At 32.3% G+C, this 20,705-nt stretch overlaps 1 protein-coding gene across 5 annotated transcripts in view; it reads left to right on the plus strand.

The window, feature by feature from the left end:
- The window catches only part of LOC126965357 (myosin-2 heavy chain, non muscle), a 160,209-nt gene that overhangs the window by 88,562 nt on the left and 50,942 nt on the right, over positions 1-20,705 (plus strand). For all 5 annotated transcript variants that reach the window (XM_050808893.1, XM_050808895.1, XM_050808896.1 and 2 more), the window contains one exon: positions 4,449-4,592. In XM_050808893.1, coding sequence (XP_050664850.1) covers positions 4,449-4,592 — 144 coding nt within the window. The remainder of the gene's footprint in view (positions 1-4,448; positions 4,593-20,705) is intronic.

Below are 20,705 nucleotides of genomic sequence, written 5' to 3' on the forward strand. Positions count from 1 at the left end.
TTATGTAATAGCAAGTGTAAGTTTCAAGGGATTTATTATCTTTTATTATATCGTAGTGTAATATAAGCAATATGTAAGTAATATAAGCTTTTAAATATTTTAATTTTCATGACCGTAATGCGAGTATTACAAAAAAAAGTGTGTGTGTAAACTTATGTATATTATATAGAAGCCATGCTTCTTTGGCCTAACGAATCAAAAATCATTAAAATGATTTATTCCTCGTGCTATTTATTCTACGTTTTTAGAATGAACAATTTTATAAAAATCTTGCAAAGATGGCTTTGACAATTAATTATTAAATAATGAATACGGCTGTATGGGCTTGAACACTTTGCCTGTCCTAATAATGGACGAAGAAACCAAAACAAAATATAACGAATGACGCAAATGACAGAATATTTTAGGAACCAACTTCAACCTGTTACTTTTGTGATACAGTGGTGCACGCGCATCTTTAAATTTCACTCTCATCATTTTTTCATAAAAGCGCGCATAAAGAAGTATAACTTCAAAAATCTAAAACACACCTAAAGCAGAATCCTGTATCCAAACAAATCAAGTCGTTTAAAAAACAAATGTTTTCGTATACATTTGAGTTTTGCGTACATTATACAAACTTAACATGTATTTATTGAATTAAAATAAGTAAGTATATAACTATGTGCATATTATGGACATTTGTCTGTTGGAGGTCGTTGCAGCTGACTTTCACGAACAACAAATATTCCATACCAGACATTCCACACTTTCAATATTTCGGGGACGTTTAAGTTCGAAGTTAGGATTAATTTAATAATATCTTAAAACATTGTCTGAAGTCCGATTTTTCAGATTAGTCCTTTAGATAGACAGTGACAGCAATATTCTTAAATGTTATCGTATTTAGATCGGAAAACCATAACCTGCTTAATTCTTTTACTTAGTTTCCAATGTACGTAATACCTTCAAATATATTACAAATACGCTCTGTAATATAACCTAACCTAAGTTATCAGTTATATATACATATATAGTATACATTTTATGACTATATACAAATTCTTTTAAAATATGAAAAAAAATATGCGTATTTGTCTATTTGCATTTATAAATCGACATAGATATTTTAATAACATCATTATACTACACTTAAAATCCTATTAATATTATAAATTATCCTATTAATATTATAAATGTGAAAGTTTGTATGTCTGGATGTATGTTTGAACTTCTTTAACGCAAACACTACTGAATGGATTTTGATGAAACTTTGCAATAATATAGCTTACACACCAGAATAACATATAGGCTATAATTTATAAAAAAATTGTGTGAATTATCTATGCATTGAAATAAAATTGGAGTGTCTATTTGTAATATTGAAATAACCGTTTTTTACTAAATGTATATTATGAATACATATACGTACCGTATATGCACTAAAATAACATTTTTTACAATTTTTGTCTGTCTGTTTGTTCCGTCTAATCCGGCGACTTTTATTGGCAGGTAGCTGATGTAATAAGGAGTAACTTAGGCTACGTTTATTTTAGAAAAATAAAGCAATGTCCCAGAAACGGTCTACTTCTAAAAATAATTTAAATGGCAAAACAACGTTTGCCGGGTCAGCTAGTATATAGTTAATATTAAAATTGAATGGACTGTACGTCATTTACATTTTTTACACTGTGGTGCTCTGTCCCATGAACAATTATTTGCTGTACACGTCCAAACGTGGAGATATAATTTTACAACAGAATCCTTAAGGATTAAACTACAATAAAATATACAGAAAATCGAATAATAAGTACAGAATTTTTGGGTTTTTCAAGAATCCTGTTCGGCACTGAATTGTTATGGGCATGCCGTATCAATTACCATCAGCTGAACGTTCTGATCGTCTCGTCCCTTATTTTCATAAAAAAAAATCTTCTATTGTACTCTTATCGTGTTATAGATTATAAAGTACACATACCTATATGAAATGGTGTACAATACTCTATCTTAGGGAACGGTTGGCAAACCTAACATAGCTGTATAGGTTTGTCAAGTCAAATTAAATCTAGGTATTGGTTTTTCACCTTAACTAGCATTACACGTTAGTCTCAAACGCAAACACTAATGAGCTATTGTTTGACTAAAGCTGTGTTTCGTAATTATAGAGAACACATTCACAATTTTTATGTCTACATCTTGTACGAACCCAGAACGACATGCAATATGTTTTGTTTCGTAATGTGTTACGAAACTCTGTCAACTATCAACAATAGCGCCTGCGTTTGTCCTTAAAGTATGTGCTAATTAACACATTCATTACTTTTATAATGTTTGCTCTTGTTTAAGAAGACATGACATGTATCTAATATTAAAAAACTAAAGAGCTTTTGTGTATGTTTGTTTGAACAAATAAATCTCTGGATCTACCAGTAACATTTGAGAAATTCTTTTTGTATATGATATCCAGATTCATGGGTAAATTATTGGTTGTATTTCATTAGGCTTTTGAAATTAATAGATTGATGTGCATGAAGTACCTTAAATGTTGCTGATAATTTTGACCAATAGAGAACAAGAGAAAAGTCATGTCACTTAAAAGTGATATTATTAATATTTAAGTACAAGTGTATACTTACTAATTGCCTGTTGTTGAATCCCTTTCGTTTTGGGCAGCTTGATCTCTCGCATCACTTCACGGCTCTGCAAACTAAACAGCAATTAAAAAAATGAATTAAAAGTTTACCAGTGGGAAGCTCCTTTGCACAGGATGCCACCTATTTCTGCAGTGAAGCAGTAATGTGTAAACATTACTGTGTTTCGGTCTGAAGGGCGCCGTAGCTAGTAAAATTACTGGGCAAATGAAACTTAACATTTTATGTTTCAAGGTGACGAGCGCATTTCTAATGCCTCCCAGAATTTTTGAGTTTTTCAATAATCCTGAGCGGCACTACATTTTAATGGGCAGGGGGTATCAATTACCATCAGCTGAACGCCTTACTCTTGTCGTCCCTTATTTTCATAAAAACAAATATATATTCTAAACGAAATAATAATTAAAATAATGTTAGCGTTCTTTGCTACGCTTAGGATCCCATTATAACGCCCGTTACGTATGACAGTATCTTAGTCCCAGATGCTGTTAGATATAGTCAGCTATATAATCAGTTATTAATTATTATAGACCCCACTTTAACTGTAGTCTTACTTTTCTCCAAAAACTTAACTTAATACGGTTTATATAATAGCTTTAGCTGCTTCTCTGTTTTAAATAATATTATAATAGGTGTGGGCCTATTATTTATTTTCCGGTCATTGGCGGTTTTTTAATCAATAATATTTTGTTAGTATAAATGGCTAGTTGTTATTCAGATGATTATATTTCAAAATTTACAAGCAGCGCCATCTAGTTACAGTTGTTCAATGTTTAGTTCTGATTCCAGCAAAATAGAACCGCAATGGCAGAATTAGAGAGAATAAAAGTTTAAATTTCTACATTTCGCGTTGTGATATGTGCTATGGTATTACTTTGAAACTAGCTGTGTATAGCCGCTTCGCTGAGTCAATTTTATTTATAATGTATAAAATAATTCTAAATCATTCTCAAATTTTCTAAAATATTTTCATTTGATTAGAATAAAGGCTTACATTTGAAAACTTTCTAAATAATTCAAGAAATCTCTAGATACGATAATCACACATTTTTAGAAATCACATGTTTCAACCCCCATACCTTTTACACCATTATAGGCTTCGTATAGGTATCAACTTGCAACCACCAAAGTGCACGATGGGAGCCTTGTACCTATTGCGACATACAGACACTAGGCGACGTGCAGTAAAAAAAAAACTTATTCCAAATTTCTATATTTGATAGTAAAATATATTACTACTTATTATAGCAATTTACAATTAAGCCTTATATATGTAGGTTTCAGAAAACTTATTTCTACCACCCTATCTACGTGTTGAGGGATAAAACTTTATTATGCTTAAAACTAATACATAAGGATTAAGGTTTGTAGGGGGAAAATCCAGGAAACTGGGAAAACCTGGCTATTTGCTATCACTTAACCTAACTTAAGACTAATGACTAGAACTTAAAACTAAGGTAAATAAATACATAGATATGTATATAAGTACGTGTATAATATATAAATATAAGAGGGGGGGGGGGATCTCGGATAAGGAAAGGAGGGAGAGGAAAAGTGGGAAAGAAAGGACAGGAGGGAGAGGAAGTTACGTGCAGTTTTAGCTGCAAAGTAAAATATTGGGATACACACCTCTATTTATATATATATATATATAATATATTAAGTTTTACTTTATATCATTGGGTGACCCTGAAAAGACATTTTAGGCTCATTCATAATTACAATGACGATAAAATTACATTATACTTAGTCTTATATTTACGTCCCTACATAAATTTATTGTATCATGATAAAATTAACATGATGTTTGGTTTCCAGCCAAGAAGAATGGTGTGGTACAGAAGCTGGCATCGTCGCCGGTGACGACACGAGCGCGTGCTGCTCTCCCCCCACCGTCGCCGAGAAAACCGACGGCTGTGAGGACTACGCCGCAGAGACCCAGCTCTCTTACACCGGCGAAAGGTATTTTAATTTTTCTCATCATGCTGTTGCGAAAATAACCAACGGGATACAATACAGTTACTTTTCATTGTGCAAGTGTTATACCTTAGTACTTTTATATTCTTACTAGTTGACCCGACAAACGCTGTTCTGTGTATAATAAATAAAATATTATTTTTTTATGAATTTGTCAATAATATATCATAACATCAAGAATTATGTCGTAAAATGTGCTCCTGTTGTTGTAATGAAATGGTTTTACAGCAGAACAGTCAAACCGTGCGTCAATAAATTCTCACATAGAAATTATGTATGGACACATCAAAGGAAAAACAAATTTGTTGTTTTTATTTAATTTAGCCGCATTTTCCTATTTATTCACCTTTTAAACGTTCTCTGGACTTCCACAAATAATTCAAGACCAAAATTCGTCCAAAATCGGTCCAGCCTTTCTCGAGTTTTAGCGAGACTAACGAACAGCAATTCATTTATATATATATAGATTATTCGTCTAAAATGTCAGCAATATAAGAAAGTTGTATCTTTCCAAAATGACCCTTTGAGCTTACTCAGAGAATATTTTTATCTTTCAGATTTAACCTAGCTAAAAGTCTAGTGGCCTTAGGAGGTTACGTAAATTAATAAAATTACAAAGGGTCTACAGTCTGCATCGTGATTATAATATTCCTATATATTTAGACATAATCTTAAATTACAGGCTTACGTTTATACTTACTATATGTCTATGCCGTGAATTACGTATAAGGTAGGTTTACCTACGTTTTATGCTCATGTACAAAATATATTAAAAAAGTAGAACAATACCCTCAAGTGCGGTGGTTGTGTGCTGCCATCTATGTAAAACATTTCAAACTGCGTCTAACATATATCATCTATCTCACATTTGAATACGGTGTTATGTCATAGATGGCGCTAATTATTTTGATGGCTTTTATCTGAAATGAAAATTAAATATTTAATAGTTTTGCACTAATCTAGTTTTAGGGTTAAGATTAGCAATCATTTCGTCATTCGTTTGGAGTTCCAAATGTGGCCGTTGATACAGCTTGTTATGTTGTATGTTCGTTATCCCACTATAGAATCAATTTCATTTTAAAAGCATATTTTTATTTTTTTTATTATAATTTCTTTGACAGTAGTACGTATCTGATGACGTGTTTGACTAATAATATTGTTGAATTTATTGTATTTTTTGTATAAAAATTCCCACACTTTTGACGAAATATATTGTGTTCGTAATTAAATAAATTATTCAAAACTTACAAAGTATTATAAACAAATAAGAAATAATTTTATCATGCATTGTTATTGTGTGAAGCAACATGGATGACTAAATGCATGACATAATAAATGGCCTAAATTATAAAACATAAGCTATTTTTGAATAAGTAATTAAAATTATTTTATTTTTATAAATTTTACTTAATTATTGTGGTATTGGTAATGTCTTTTTGATAAAATAATTTTAATTTCAAAACTTTCCTTTAAAACGCATATTTATATTGAAATAGAACAAGTTATTTCATTCAAAACTCATGTATAAATTATAACGTACATAAACATTAATGATATTTATCGAATTAGGCGTTACTTTGTAGAAATCCATAATTATCCAAATGTTTTAAGTTTTCTTGAGTTTTAATTCCGCCAATATTTGTCTTTAAACAAATTGACACTTGTTTCGCCTTTACACGAGGCATCCTCAGGACATGCTGACTCGCCAAACTATGGCACGAGACTGAATTAAATGAGCCGGAAACCGCTATTTTATAGCCTCGTCCCATGAAATGACGCGCTGTGATTGGTCGGCTTTCGTGACGCATTACCCCTGGAAGGGATACGCAACAATGGTGAAGGGACCAAATTTGTTTGTTTATCAAAGTAAACATGTTTTTTTTTGTTTTATTATTTCTAATTGCTCTAACACATTCAAAGCGAAATCCTTTTTCACATGTAAGAAAACTCTAAACATTTGGATGTATGATAATGATGTGCTAATTGCGATCCATGTTTCGAATGGGGAATTTGAATTTCTATCTATAGTACATACATTAAGTGCTATACATTATAGGTAAGCACCTATATAGTTATATACCTATTATTATTATAGTCAATACAATATAACGAGAAACCATAAGATTAGTAGTAGTAGTAATTTTTCATTTATAAACGATAAAATCCTACTACTCGGTTAAGTCGAGTGAGTAAGTCTTTTGTGGGGTGTGTAGGTATATGCTTTTACAATAAGATCCCAAAAATGGATTTGTTCCTGTTTCGGTCCGGGTTTTTGTCCCACATTCCTGTTTTGTCCCACGTTGATTTTTATTCCTGTTTCGTCCCACTTTTTAAAATGTTACTTTTGTACAGCCAGAAAAAAAAATGTGAATTACAACAATATTCTAGATATATATAAGAGCAATAGTTTACCCAAGACCAAACGATGGCATGAAAGGTGTTCATAAACCTATTACAGGATATTATGTTCTTGCAGATTGCGGCACAGCTGTCTTAAGTTGTCTCAAAAGTACAACGATAAAACTTGGCATAAAAATATCATAAACGGACCAAGTACATAGTAAAATTATCTTGATTCCGAAGTCCATGCATCAAGATGAAGGTGGAGAAAGCGGTAGATAAAAGTCAGGATTTTAAGGATTAATAAGATTATATAATCATCATAATATAAAGAATATTTATTAATAAATCACAATTCGAATCACAGGCAGGTCTATTAACTAATCTATCAACAATTCAAAGTTATCATCCTAATATAGACCGCTATACAAGTAAAAAAATCACAATCATAATCACAGATCAGTTATTAGGTTTTAAAATATAAAGTAGGTAAATGATAATCACACATCAGTTACATTAATAAAAAGGTTTTAAAATGTAAAGTGTTTTTTAAAGATATTTAGTTTTTAAACCAATTTATAGAACAATTTGAATAAGTAAAATTTTAATTACTTAAAAGGCTCCTGTTTCCATTAATTGATTTCTGGTATTGAATACTAACTTGTTGAGTTAATTAATAATATTTATCGTCAAAAATATGATTTTTAAAATATTTTGTATGCTGTCCGTACAAAACATGTTGTAAAACACATAAATTACTACCCGGGCGAATAAGGAACAAAAAGTGGGGCGAAACAAGAATAAAATAATAAATTATCAATTTTTCTTATTTTCGGGACGAAACAGGAATAAAATCTGGGGTGAAACAAGAATTTTTTGTGTGGGGTGAAACTTTGCGGGACCAAACAGGAACAAATCCAAAAATGATCAAAACACGTTAATCAAAAGAATTGTTAAAAAACGTTTGTGTGGTAAAGGCTACTATAACATAAATAAAATTCTTAATGATACCACAGATTGGGAATGGAGCCTTCAGGCTGTTAAATAATGAGTTTAATTGTAGAAAATTACGTTTTAAACATATTTTTTTGATGAAAAGAAAAAGCTCGCTTAGTTTGTTGCGCCCATTCTTCTCAAGTCGGAGACATTCGTTTTGGAATGGATGGTAGTTTTTGACTTGCAATAAATGATGTCACATCCTAACTTGAATAAAAATATTTGAATTTGAATCCATGATTTGGTGTCAAATCAAGAAATTGAATCGCAAACTGATTTAGTTCGTTCATTAATTCGTACCATGAGGTAAAATGTCAACCTAAACTGGATAGCTTATGTGTCAAAGTCAGCGATTCGAAAAAAGTTGCTACTTCCTTAGAGGATAATGAATCGTGTTGATTTTTTAGCGATTCAGTTTAGTTACCTAAACTGAACTGCATCGGAATTGCATCGCTAATTAAAAGTTGATGGCCTTCTGGTCGTGACAAATGATACATAAATCTCGAATCTTATATCTACGTCTTCGGGGTATTTACTTTACAAGGCTCAAAGAACATTACAAAATTATTATATGTTTACAACAAAAGATTCCCGCACTAAGATTTTCTGTCCACCATCTGATTGTATGTTAACGACCAATTGTTTTCTAAGGGTGAGAGGCAACTGAAAGTTTTGTGCAACTCGTAATTGTCAAAGCACTTTAGACATTGTTGTCCGTTCATCCGGCCAGGTAACACTAGCCAACTATCTTCTGTGCTAATTGAAAATTTGAGAAAATATTATAAAATATACAATTAAATTTACAAACGTTCGCGTGGTTATTGGTCTCGATGTTTCCACCGTCTGTGACTGTTATTTGATTCCGTTACTCAGTAAAACTTGTGGCATTTTTTGTGATAAACTCATTAATATTCAAGTGTACAATGAGTCCTCTGCACAAATTGGTATCGTTTTTTCACTCCGATGCTAAAAGTAGTGGGAACTTGGTTAAGCATCAGAAAATTTTCTCTAGTGAGATGAATATTCATAATGAGATCAAACTTCTGAAGAATCAGTGTGGAGAGCTAATTGGATATCGAGTTAAAGGTATGATTAAATTTTGTCTAGTTTTTGTGAATAGTTGTTTTTTGTTGGTGCTTATTCCTTTCCTATTTATATTTTAGTTTTCGCTGGTTTTGTATTAATACCATCATTGTGCTGCAGAAGAGGGCTATTTGCGCTATTTATAACCTAGGTCCTAAAGAATCATTAAGAGAAAAATTTAAAGTTGCTTCTAAATATGTTCTATATGTTCATAAGCACATTGAGGAATTTGCACAAGGAACAAACATAAACTTGTTATGCTTACTACTCGGTTAAGTCGAGTTAGTAAATCTTTTATTCGGCAATGTATATGCTTCTACAATATGATCCCAGAAAATGTACAAAACAAATGTGTTACGAAATTTAAAAGCAATGTTAAAATACGTTTGCGTGGGAAAGGTTACTATAGCATAAACGATTTTCTTAATTATACCACAGACTGGGAATTAAGCGAATACCCTCAGGCTCTTTAATTATAAATGTTTATAGTACGAAATTACATCGTAATCCACATATTTATAAAAAAAAGACCGCTGAGTTTCTTTCGCCCGTTCTTTTCAGGTCTGAGGCAACTAAGAACATGACGTTCCTAAACTAAAAAAATTCTGTGCAAATTTTGTTCGTAAGTCTCTCATGTAAAACTTATATGAAGATTTTGTTTTAAATATTAAGTTAACAATAGAAAAGTTATACTTCCCGCTGTTAATTTTAGGATTCGCGCAGCGTTAAGAAAATATTAATTTGAAAGAATAAAACAATAGTTACACATTTATAGCCAAAGTCATAGTTTTTTATTTGCCAGAGACATTAACAAGTAAAGTTGTTACAAATTTAGGAGTAGGCACATGTTTCGTCCTCACAGACATGCAAATATTTTAGTGGTTTTGTTTTATAATAGTATAACCTAACACAATCAATAATAACTGCTACATTTAATTTAATCAACGTATAACTATACCTAAAAGACCCTACAATATACAATTACAATAATTAATACAATGTTAAGACATAAAATATTGGTTCCACTTACCACTTCGTGTTTTGAGTAAAAGGAATATTTTATTAATAGTGTTATAATTTAACACTGTCTCCTGTCTTATTTCGTTTGGTAATTTATTAACTAAATTTACACACATAGAATGACAGTTTTTTTTGGTGAAAAATGGTTCTAATGTGGGGTACTCGAAGTCTAGTAGGATCACGCGATGGAAACAATACCTTTAAATGTACATCTTACTACAATGCTAACTGAAGAAATATTAATTATTATTATGTGAAATATTCTGTTTGGATTGGATAAAAGTTATTTTGGGAGCACCAAGGTATATGTAAGGTATACGTTTTGACAAGACGTCCAGCGTTTGATTTCCAATGCAACGCGTATTGCGAATGAGCATCTTGAAAGTGATGCGCTAATGCATTCAAGTGTTTGACTTAGAACGGAAACGCGATGTGTTTTATAAACGGCTTCACAATGTGGGTGGTAACTTGGTGTCCATCGCTCCCTGCACTATGATTGACTCCGTTCGTTAGTTCTTTGTTTGCTTGGGAAGTGCAATTATGCCGTGAAACTTTGACGTGGTTTTAATACACAGAGAGATATTTCGGTCTGTTATTGTATTGCTTAACGACGGCTCTTCTGTTTTGAGTGTGTTATAGATAGTTTCTTTTTTTTATGAACAGTATAGAAGAGATTTACCAGTGGCTCCTTTGCACAGGATGCCGGCTAGATTATGGGTACCACAACGGCGTCTATTTCAGCCGTAATAAAAGTAAATAGTGAAGCAGTAATCTGTGAGCATTATTGTGTTTCTGGGCAAATGAGACTCTCAAGTCTAAATATGTCTTAAGGTAACGAGCGCAATTGTAGTGCCGCTCAGAATTTTTGGGTTTCTCAAGATTCCTGAGTGCACTGCATTGTAATGGGCAGGGTGTATAAATTACCATCAGCTGAACGTCCTGCTCGTCATAAATAAAAAAGATACATTCAATACTCTCCAGAGGGCCTTGGAGATGTGTTTTTTAAAGAATCCCTATCATTTTTTTATGATAATAAGGGACGAGACGAGCAGGACGTTCAGCTGATGGTAATTGATACGCCATGCCCATTACACTGCAGTGCCGCTCAGGATTCTCAAAAAAACCAAAAATTCTGAGCGTCACTACAATTGCGCTCGTCACCTTGAGACATAAGATGTTAAGCCTCATTTGCCAGTAATTTCACTAGCTACGGCGCCCTTCAGACCGAAACACAGTAATGCTTACACGTTACTGCTTTACGGCAGAAATAGGCGCCGTTGTGGTACCCATAATCTAGCCGGCTTCCTGTGCAAAGGAGCCCCACTGGTATATCATATCTTACCAACGTTGTAGAAGTAATTAAGATTTCTCTGAAAGACTAAAAATGGATATGTCTTCAATTGTTGGACAAATTTATGTGCAATATGCTAAGATTCGGTTACAAGCGCGGCTTTACCCAATTGACATCTTGTTATACCATTCTATATATTACATAACAGTTCCGAGTGTTGACTCGGAAATAACATTTTCGATTTTGAAATAAGCGTGGAGTCGATTCGTGTCAATACACTCGTGGGCGGGTGTTTCTTTCAATAGAAGAAAGTGTGCTGCCCGGCCAGTGTGGGCTGTAATAACATTGTATTTACCGTCGCGTCTCTCACCGATTGGATAACGCTGAGTTATGTACGCTGATATTTCATACGTCAAATTAAATTTGCAATAATGTGTGTGGGACTTTTTTGGCTAAGCCAAATTATATTTCTACTCAAATAAAATTTGAAAACAAAATTTTCTTCTTCACAACGGCGCCTATTTCTGCCGTGAAGCAGTAATGTGTAAGCATTACTGTGATTCAGTCTGAAGGGCGCCGTAGCTAGTGAAATTACTCGGCAAATGAGATTTAACATGTCTCAAGGTGACAAGCGCAATTGTAGTGCCGCAGAATTTTGTGTTTTCAAATAATCCTGAGCGGCACTGTATTGTAATGGGCAGAGCGTATCAATTACCATCAACTGAACTTGAGTCCTGCTCGTCTCGTCCCTTATTTTCATAAAAAAAAAACCCAAACATCATGTGACTTATTCTATAGAAAGAGGACAGACTAAAAGCAATTCTTCAAGGCCGAAATTTTCTCTAGCTATAATTCTAAGTATTCTATAAATATCCTAAATAGCTCGTCAGCACCGAACACTCGAGATATTCTTTCGGTATTTAATATAATACCTCGCTATTACTTCCGATGTCATCAAATTGTCAGATCTCTTCCTCCTGTTAACGAGCATTTCAAAGCGCACCTCCGAGAATCACGCCCTGAGGCACTCCCATACATAATTTATTACTTCCTTACTAATTGTCCTTAGAATTTCGGAAAAAAATAGCAATTTAAAAATCAACCACTATAGATCTCTTAAACGATCGAAATAATTTAAATGTTTCAGATAATTGGAATTGTTCATGCCTGTTTGGAATTGTTTTGTTTTAACATAATACACATATTTTTCCGAACTGTAGATACTCGTGATATTGATATATACCTAAAAAAGTATTTTCTTCTATTCTTAGGAAAAAATTTAGTCCGGTCAATTTAGACATCCCAGGTTACATAAATTCGCACCCAGCTGAAAATTGGTAGAATTGTTCAAAACACCATCATAAATGAAATGTAAAAAGTCCTCATCGATCCTAGAAAAAAATATTAGGTACTCGAGGACGTCCTGCTCGTCATAAAGAAAAAAGATACATTCAATACTCTCCAGGGGACCTTAAAGATGTGTTTTTTAAAGATTCCCTATCATATCTACTTACCAACTCTGTAGAATCCTAGATCCTAGAAAAAATATTACTCGAGGACAAAGGTCACACATGGTTTACACAAGAATATTATGTAGACAATAATAAAATCATAAGTCTAGCTAAAATATAAAAATAACAATGATGGGTACTTCGCGATTTTCAGCCAAACAGTAAGTTTTATCATACAATTAGCCCAGACAAAAATTGTAGATTAGATAACTATGTATAGAAATTGTCTGGATACTCTTTTTCTAAGAGCCTCTGTCTTTTTTAATTATAACGATTAAAAAGTTGAAAGAGTTGTCATGTATGGAATCGATGAGTGTTTTGAACAGTCCTACAAATTTTCATCTGGGTGCGAAGTTATGTAACCTCACCCCTACTTTTTGAGCGGACTATATTACTTCTTGTTGAATTGTCAAATGCCTTTCATCCTGACTTTAATTAATTTTTAATAGAGCTAAAACAGAAACACGAAGAGCAAGAAAACAAATATAAGAGTAAAATCTATTGATTTAAATTTGGACACATTTTATACTAATTAACAAAAGTTCTGAGTTTCAAGTTGCATCGTTACAACTTAAGGTGTTAAGTTTCTTATATTTTTACTGCTATTCCTGTCTTACGCATGTTAAGACTTCATTTTTATGATACTTTTTATGTGCTCATATTGGAGGGACCAATCAATTGGCTTCATTAGTACTAGCATTAGAACTAACTCTATTTACAGTGTCGTATTCTTGTCGTATATCGACAAATCACGATTAAAGTCATTTTATTTTGTTAAAAACTGATAACTTCGGAATTCTTTTGTAAATTAAGTCACTACCACCGCTTTATAAAATAACAGCACTTATAGAAGAGAAACGCGGCAAGAAACTTACAGTACCTATTAAACTAAAATTTGAAAACAAAATTTTATGAACGGTGCGGCACTTGAACCCACGACCTCTGGCCGATTGACGTCGTGTCGACTCTCAGGTTGTGGCTTCATCTACAGGATCTACTTTACTGTTGATAACCTGCACAACCTCAATACTTGCATATTAGGAAATTGACTTGTGATGTCGCTCTTGTAAATCTAAACAATTATTTATCTCAGGTTGTGGCTTCAAGAGTTGAACAAAGCATACAAGATTTTATAACGATACGTTACTCGAACGGTTAGCTCAGTTGGCAGAGCACTGGCCAGAGGTCGTGGGTTCAAGTCCAGCACCGTTCATAAAATTTTGTTTTCAAATTTTATTTGTGTATCAATCCTAGAAGGGAGGGTTATCACTTTAAAAAACATAAATAACCTATTAAACTCCCAATATTAAGTTCGTAAGAACGTCATTGTTGGTAACAGTAAGTGCTAATTTAAAGGTATATTTTCTTTCGTTTCTATATACTAAACTAAATAGTATTCTTTTATCAGTAAATTCTCCTTGGTCTTAATTAAATCTTTTATCAAAAACTATGCATATATTTATACTTCAATCTACATCAGTAGATATTAATATTATAAACATAATTTAATAGTTATTAGTATACTAATCCTATTTTGAATAAAAATATTTGAATTTGAATGAATTTGAATTTGAACTGCGTTAAAGATAATTGCTCTGTCTATTAGAAAGTCGAGAATGATATTACTAATAGTTTATAATTTGAAAGGAAATTGCGAAACAATGAATATAGGGAAAGTAAGTATTAACATGTTGCACTTGTAAAAGGCACAAAAGGCATTTATTTTCACAAAATTGATTCCTTTAGAATTATTTTGGATGTCATGTCTAATAACTACTAGATACTACTACCGCTTCGGAAACAAATGGCGCTCTGAGATAGAAGAAGCGGCCCAAGAAACTCTCCCAGCATCCTTTTTTTTGTGGTCTTTTGAATAAAAATATACAATGTTGTACTGTCATTTCTATCACTATAAAACAATCATAATCTAGTCCCAGGCTGTCCGATCACTTAGATATTAAGCTGTGGAGTAGTAGGATTTACGATAGTCATTTTTTAATAAAACATTTAGATTTATATATAGATAATGCCTGAACAGTGTCTGGGACTTAATTATAAAAGTGTATACATTTACCCTTAAAGCTATTATGTATCTTATGACGAACGTAACGAACCTACTTCAAGTTACCAGGTAACCATGACGGTAGAATGTTATTTATCTTATTCGCCATTTTTTAAGGTTTACCATTTATTACTAAGACTCGATTGTCCGTCCGTCTGTATGTCTATAAGCTGAGAAGCTGAAATTTTGACAGAGTATTTATTACAATTGTCGTTAAAAATAAATTAAAACAATGGCCGTGACCGAGTTTCTTGTATGTTTTTCTAACTAATTGACTTTGACTTTGAATTCAAACCTTATATTTGTACTAGCTGATTCGGCAAACGTTGTTTTGCCATATAAATTGTATTGATCTTTTGCTTGCTAGTTGAAAAGAGATGGCGCTAGTTGTATTCATTAGTAATAATCACACTTCTTTTATATTTTGTATAACATACACATATTATATTTTGTTTCACACTATAGTTTTATAAATTATAGCCTATTTGTTATTCTGGTGTGTAAGCTATATTATTGTAAAGTTTCATCAAAATCTATTTAGTAGATTTTGCGTTAAATAAGTTCAAACATACATCCAGACATACAAACTTTCACATTTATAATATTAGTAGGATTAAAAAGGTTGTTTAGAAGATGCATTGTAGTAGATATTTACAGTGTAAGGAGTATTTTGTAAGATGGTCAGGAACCTTTCTAGTAATTGACAGTTTTTTATATGGGGCTATCTGGTGTAAACTATTTCAATTAGAGTTGCGTGCGTGCTTATGTGTGTGTGCGTGCGTGTGTGTGTGTATGTGTGTGCGTGTGTGTATGTTGTGTGTGTGTCAATGCAAGAAACAGAACGCTGGGGCTTATAATACAGAAATCTAATTTAAATAATAATAAAATATTACAAAAATTAAGTTACGTATCAAACTTATGATAAATATTTTAATAGGTAATTCACTAAAAACATGAAAGTGTGGATACGATGTCTTATCGCTTTAGAGGATCTTTTCAAGACCAGTTTGTATGATACAGGACGAGCAGATATCTTGTTAATTATATATGAAACAAATAAAACATAAAAACCAACAGGTTACCTGTTCTGTCTTACAAGTGAGGTTTTCGTGGTGTTCTAACAAAACTATAATAGATGGAGTATACGAAATTCGTCTATCTGCGTTGTTCTAAAATATAAAAAGTTTTATTCATTAAATTTAATGAGAAATTATGGAAGACACCTTTAAGAAATAAAAGCGTCTGCGTGTTATTTTTACGCGCGATTGAAGTAAAACTTAATAATTATTAACTTTAGGAATAATTAACAGATTTATAAATACATTATAATTAAATACATTAATTAAAGTCCTGTTACCAACTAAGAACTCACGTTTTGCTGAATGGCTAGGAGCATTGTTAGATTTTTTTGCTATTGATTTCTCGAATACGCTGACGATATAACCTCATATTTTGAGCAAAGTTGGCATATTGGCATTCTCTACTTAGAATAAAAATATATTTTTATTTATTTTATTTTAACAAGTGAGATTTTATTTATGTCACAAAGAATTATATAGCGTTATATTGATATTACTTATTCATTATATATATAAGATAATGTATGTTTGTATGTTCCCTAATAACTCCTAAACTATTCGACCGATCTCAATGAAATCTTTTGTAGTAGATTCGTTGAAGCTCAAGGAAGGTGTACATATATTATAATTTATATGGCAAAACAACGTTTGCCAGGTCAGCTGGTTTATTATAAATAAACACGTACACTTTTTACAGCTCAAGTCATTATCAGGTTTATGAGTGTCTCTTTTATTCTTATTACTCGATGAAAGAGTAAAATGTTTCTGGGATTCAGCCATTTCATTTAACTGATTATTATTTTCATTTTATATTCTATTTATTATTCATAATACCACTTGCACGTTTTAAAATTTTCACTCATTAAATAAAATAATTGAAATTATGTTAGATTGCCACATATCAATATGGCGTTGTTATTGAATATTAACGAATATGGCTGTATGGGCTCGAACCCTTTGCCTGTCCTAATAATGGATAAACAAAACCGAAAACCGGATGGTACAGAATTGTAAATATTGTTATTAATAGTTATTTTCTAATTGCCACATATCAAGATGACGTTGTTATTGAATATTAACGAATATGGCTGTATGGGCTCGAACCCTTTGCCTGTCCTAGTAATGGATAAAAAAAACCGAAAACCGGATGGTACAGAATAGTAATTATTATTATGAATAGTTATTATTAATGAACACATATCAATATGACGTCGTTATTTAATATTAACGAATATGGCTGTATGGGCTCGAACCCTTTGCCTGTCCTTGTAATGGATAAAAAAAAACGAAAACCGGATGGTACAGAATAGTAATTATTATTATGAATAGTTATTATATTAATGAACACATATCAATATGACGTTGTTATTTAATATTAACGAATATGGCTGTATGGGCTCGAACCCTTTGCCTGTCCTAGTAATGGATAAAAAAACCGAAGACCGGATGGTACAGAATAGTAATTATTATTATGAATAGTTATTATTAATGAACACATATCAATATGACGTTGTTATTTAATATTAACGAATATGGCTGTATGGGCTCGAACCCTTTGCCTCTCCTAATAATGTACGAAGAAACATAAAACCGAATAGTACAGAAACGTGACGCCATCTTGCCGTAACGGACTTCCGCTTCCGTTGCATTGTCGTCCAGTTACGTCGTAGTTTATAATTTAAATAGTTAAAAAACAATTAATACATAAAAAAGAGTTTATATAATCTTAAAAGATTCTCAGAATTTGAATTTCGTAGATGTTAGATACGTTTATATTTTGAAACCGCAAAGCAGATACGTTATGCAAGGTCAGGTGAAGAGAACCACTTTACAACTTCGTCGAATATACAATATTACACAACTTAACACATCTTTACTGGTTTACACATTAATATGTTTATGGTTTAGGTTCGATGAATTTTTATAATATTTATGTGTTGGTTTTCAGTTCTATTTCTAGCGATAGCAGATTCTTTTATTTGTGTATTTAAAAGTAAAATTAACGAAAGTTGAAGTCTATATTACCTTTAAACATACTTGGTACTAAAATACATAAAACTGCTGTTTTCATAAAGCTTTGAAACTCATAGTAAACTTTAAAATTGTTTACGTATATGCAGTACAAATCTAACCTTAGGCTTGCTTATTAAGCAATTTAATTTTAACTTAATTTACTCAGTAGAGTAAAACTACAAAAGTGTCCATTGGCATTGTTATTATTGTCTCCTTATTGAGTTACTATGTTCTATGTTCGGTGCTTATGTACAACAGTTTAGTTGTTTTTGTTCTAAATAGTATTTAATTCGGACATGTTTGAAGCGTTTAAGCAAAAAGGAATAATATATCGTGGACTGATACGGAGGACGACAAACGAGCATACGTGTCACCTGATGTTAAGTGATCACCGCGTATATACTCTTTTTTAAGACCAGAGGAATCTATATACTAATATATACTAAATTTAGTTTTTTTTTTATGTAAAAAGGAGGACAAACGACCGTATGGGTCACCTAGTGTTAAGTGATCACCGCCGCCCACATTCTCTTGCAATATCACAGGAGCGTTGCCGGCCTTTAAGGAAGGTGTACGCGCTTTTTTTGAAGATACCCATATCGAATCGTCCCGGAAACACCGCACAAGGAAGTTCATTCCACAGCTTTGTAGTACGCAGAAGAAAGCTCCTTGAAAACCGCACTGTGGAGGACCACCACACATCCAGATGGTGGGGATGATATCCTGACATCCTCCTCCTTATAGGAGTATTAATTGAGTATTTTGCCCTGTGCTTTCCCGGGGCATAAAAAGAATAGGGAAGTCGCAGGCCCAAGGTTGTCGTAAGAGGCGAGTAAGGGTAAACTTAATATATACGCATTGTAAACAAAACCGTAAGATATAGTTTAACTCATTTTGGCATTAAGAGCATTAAAGAGAGTAATATATCAAAGTTGAACACACTCACGTATAACCAGATGCGCATTTTATCGTTTCTGGCTAGTTTTCAAGTGCTGAAAAGCCATTAGAGGTATATTATACGATGTGAATAACTCGCAGATAAAGAAATTTTGTTTTTAAATTAGGATATTGTTTTACTTTTGTGTCTATAGTTTAAGTTTTTCTTAATTTTTGCACTATCTTTTACTTTAAACGAGCAATTCTTGTTTATGTATATGTATAATCTGTATCTCGGAAACGGCTCCAACGATTTTCGGGGGCGATACATCGATCTAGCTAGGTTTCATTTAAAAAAAATGTAGTTTTATCCGTGTCTTAATGAGAAACAGCTACAATAACATTAGGATACAAAGGTAAATATCGCCACTATATACAAGACTGTAATAGATCAGATGGGACATTGGGTGATCCGGAAAGCGGAAGATCCCGGTTCGAATCCAGATGTCCTATTAGTTTTTGTTCGTTCAAGTTTTGTACATTCTTAAAAATCATCCGGATATTTATATTAAAGTGAAAGGATGGCTTTGAGTTTTATATTCATGGATCGTGGAAATATTATGTGATACTAGCTGACCCGGCAAACGTTGTTTTGCCATATAAATTGTATTGATCTTTTGCTTGCTAGTTGATAAGAGATGGCGCTAGTTGTATTCATTAGTAACAATCACACTTCTTTTATATTTTGTATAATTCACACTATAATTTTATAAATTATATCCTGTTTGTTATTCTGGTGTGTAAGCTATATTATTGTAAAGTTTCATCAAAATCTATTCAGTAGATTTTGCGTTAAAGAAGTTCAAACATACATCCAGACATACAAACTTTCACATTTATAATATTAGTGGGATAACATTTAAGAAATGGCCTGAAGTTTTACAATATCTAAGTTGAAATTGGCTATACTAGAGATCTCTATGTGTCTACACACACACACACACCTTTGCACTATTGCAATCACTATTAGCTTATAGTGTTGTACAAATTATTTATAATCATTATATTAGATTGTAAAAGTCATTACTTTAATGGTGGTAGTTTCATGTCCATACAATCAGTGGATTAGCGAGCGTGAAAGAGCCTCAAACAAAGACTATTTTCATTATATATCTTAATATATATAAATTACGTGACACGTTGTTTGTCCGCGATGGACTCCTAAACTAAAGAACCGATTTTGGGGATTACTTCATGGAGTGCAGTTTCGTGCAACTTGAGAGAATATAGGATAGTTTTTAGTCGATTTTGGGAGCCATAATTATTTTTATTTCCGATATTTGTTTTGAATGGACATATTTTCTATGAGAGAATTTATTGACGCACTGTTTTACAGTTCTGCTGTGATACAATTTCACTATAACAACAACGAGCATATGTTACGAAATAATTGTTGATGTTTTGAAATATTATTGTCAAATTCCTATAAAACAGTTTTTTTTATTATCTACAGAACAACGTCTGTCGGGTCAGCTAGTATATATATAGAGATATTGTTCTTTCATGTGGCCTTAAAAACATTTTGTGTTAGGATTTATTTTAAAGTAATAAAATTGATATCTTGTAGTATCAACTATGTAATATCAAAATGTAGAAAATTTGCATTACTATAATTTGGGATAAAAACATCTTTCAATACATTACGAATTTAGGTAACCTTCATATTCCTAAATAAATATTGAGGCTTTGCTAGGTGTCCAGTGAGATAAAATCAAAAAATTTGTTGTGCACTGTTGTGGTACCCATATGCTAGCCGGCATCCTGTGC

Source organism: Leptidea sinapis, chromosome 7 (assembly GCF_905404315.1).
Source record: "Leptidea sinapis chromosome 7, ilLepSina1.1, whole genome shotgun sequence".
NCBI lineage: Eukaryota > Metazoa > Arthropoda > Insecta > Lepidoptera > Pieridae > Leptidea > Leptidea sinapis.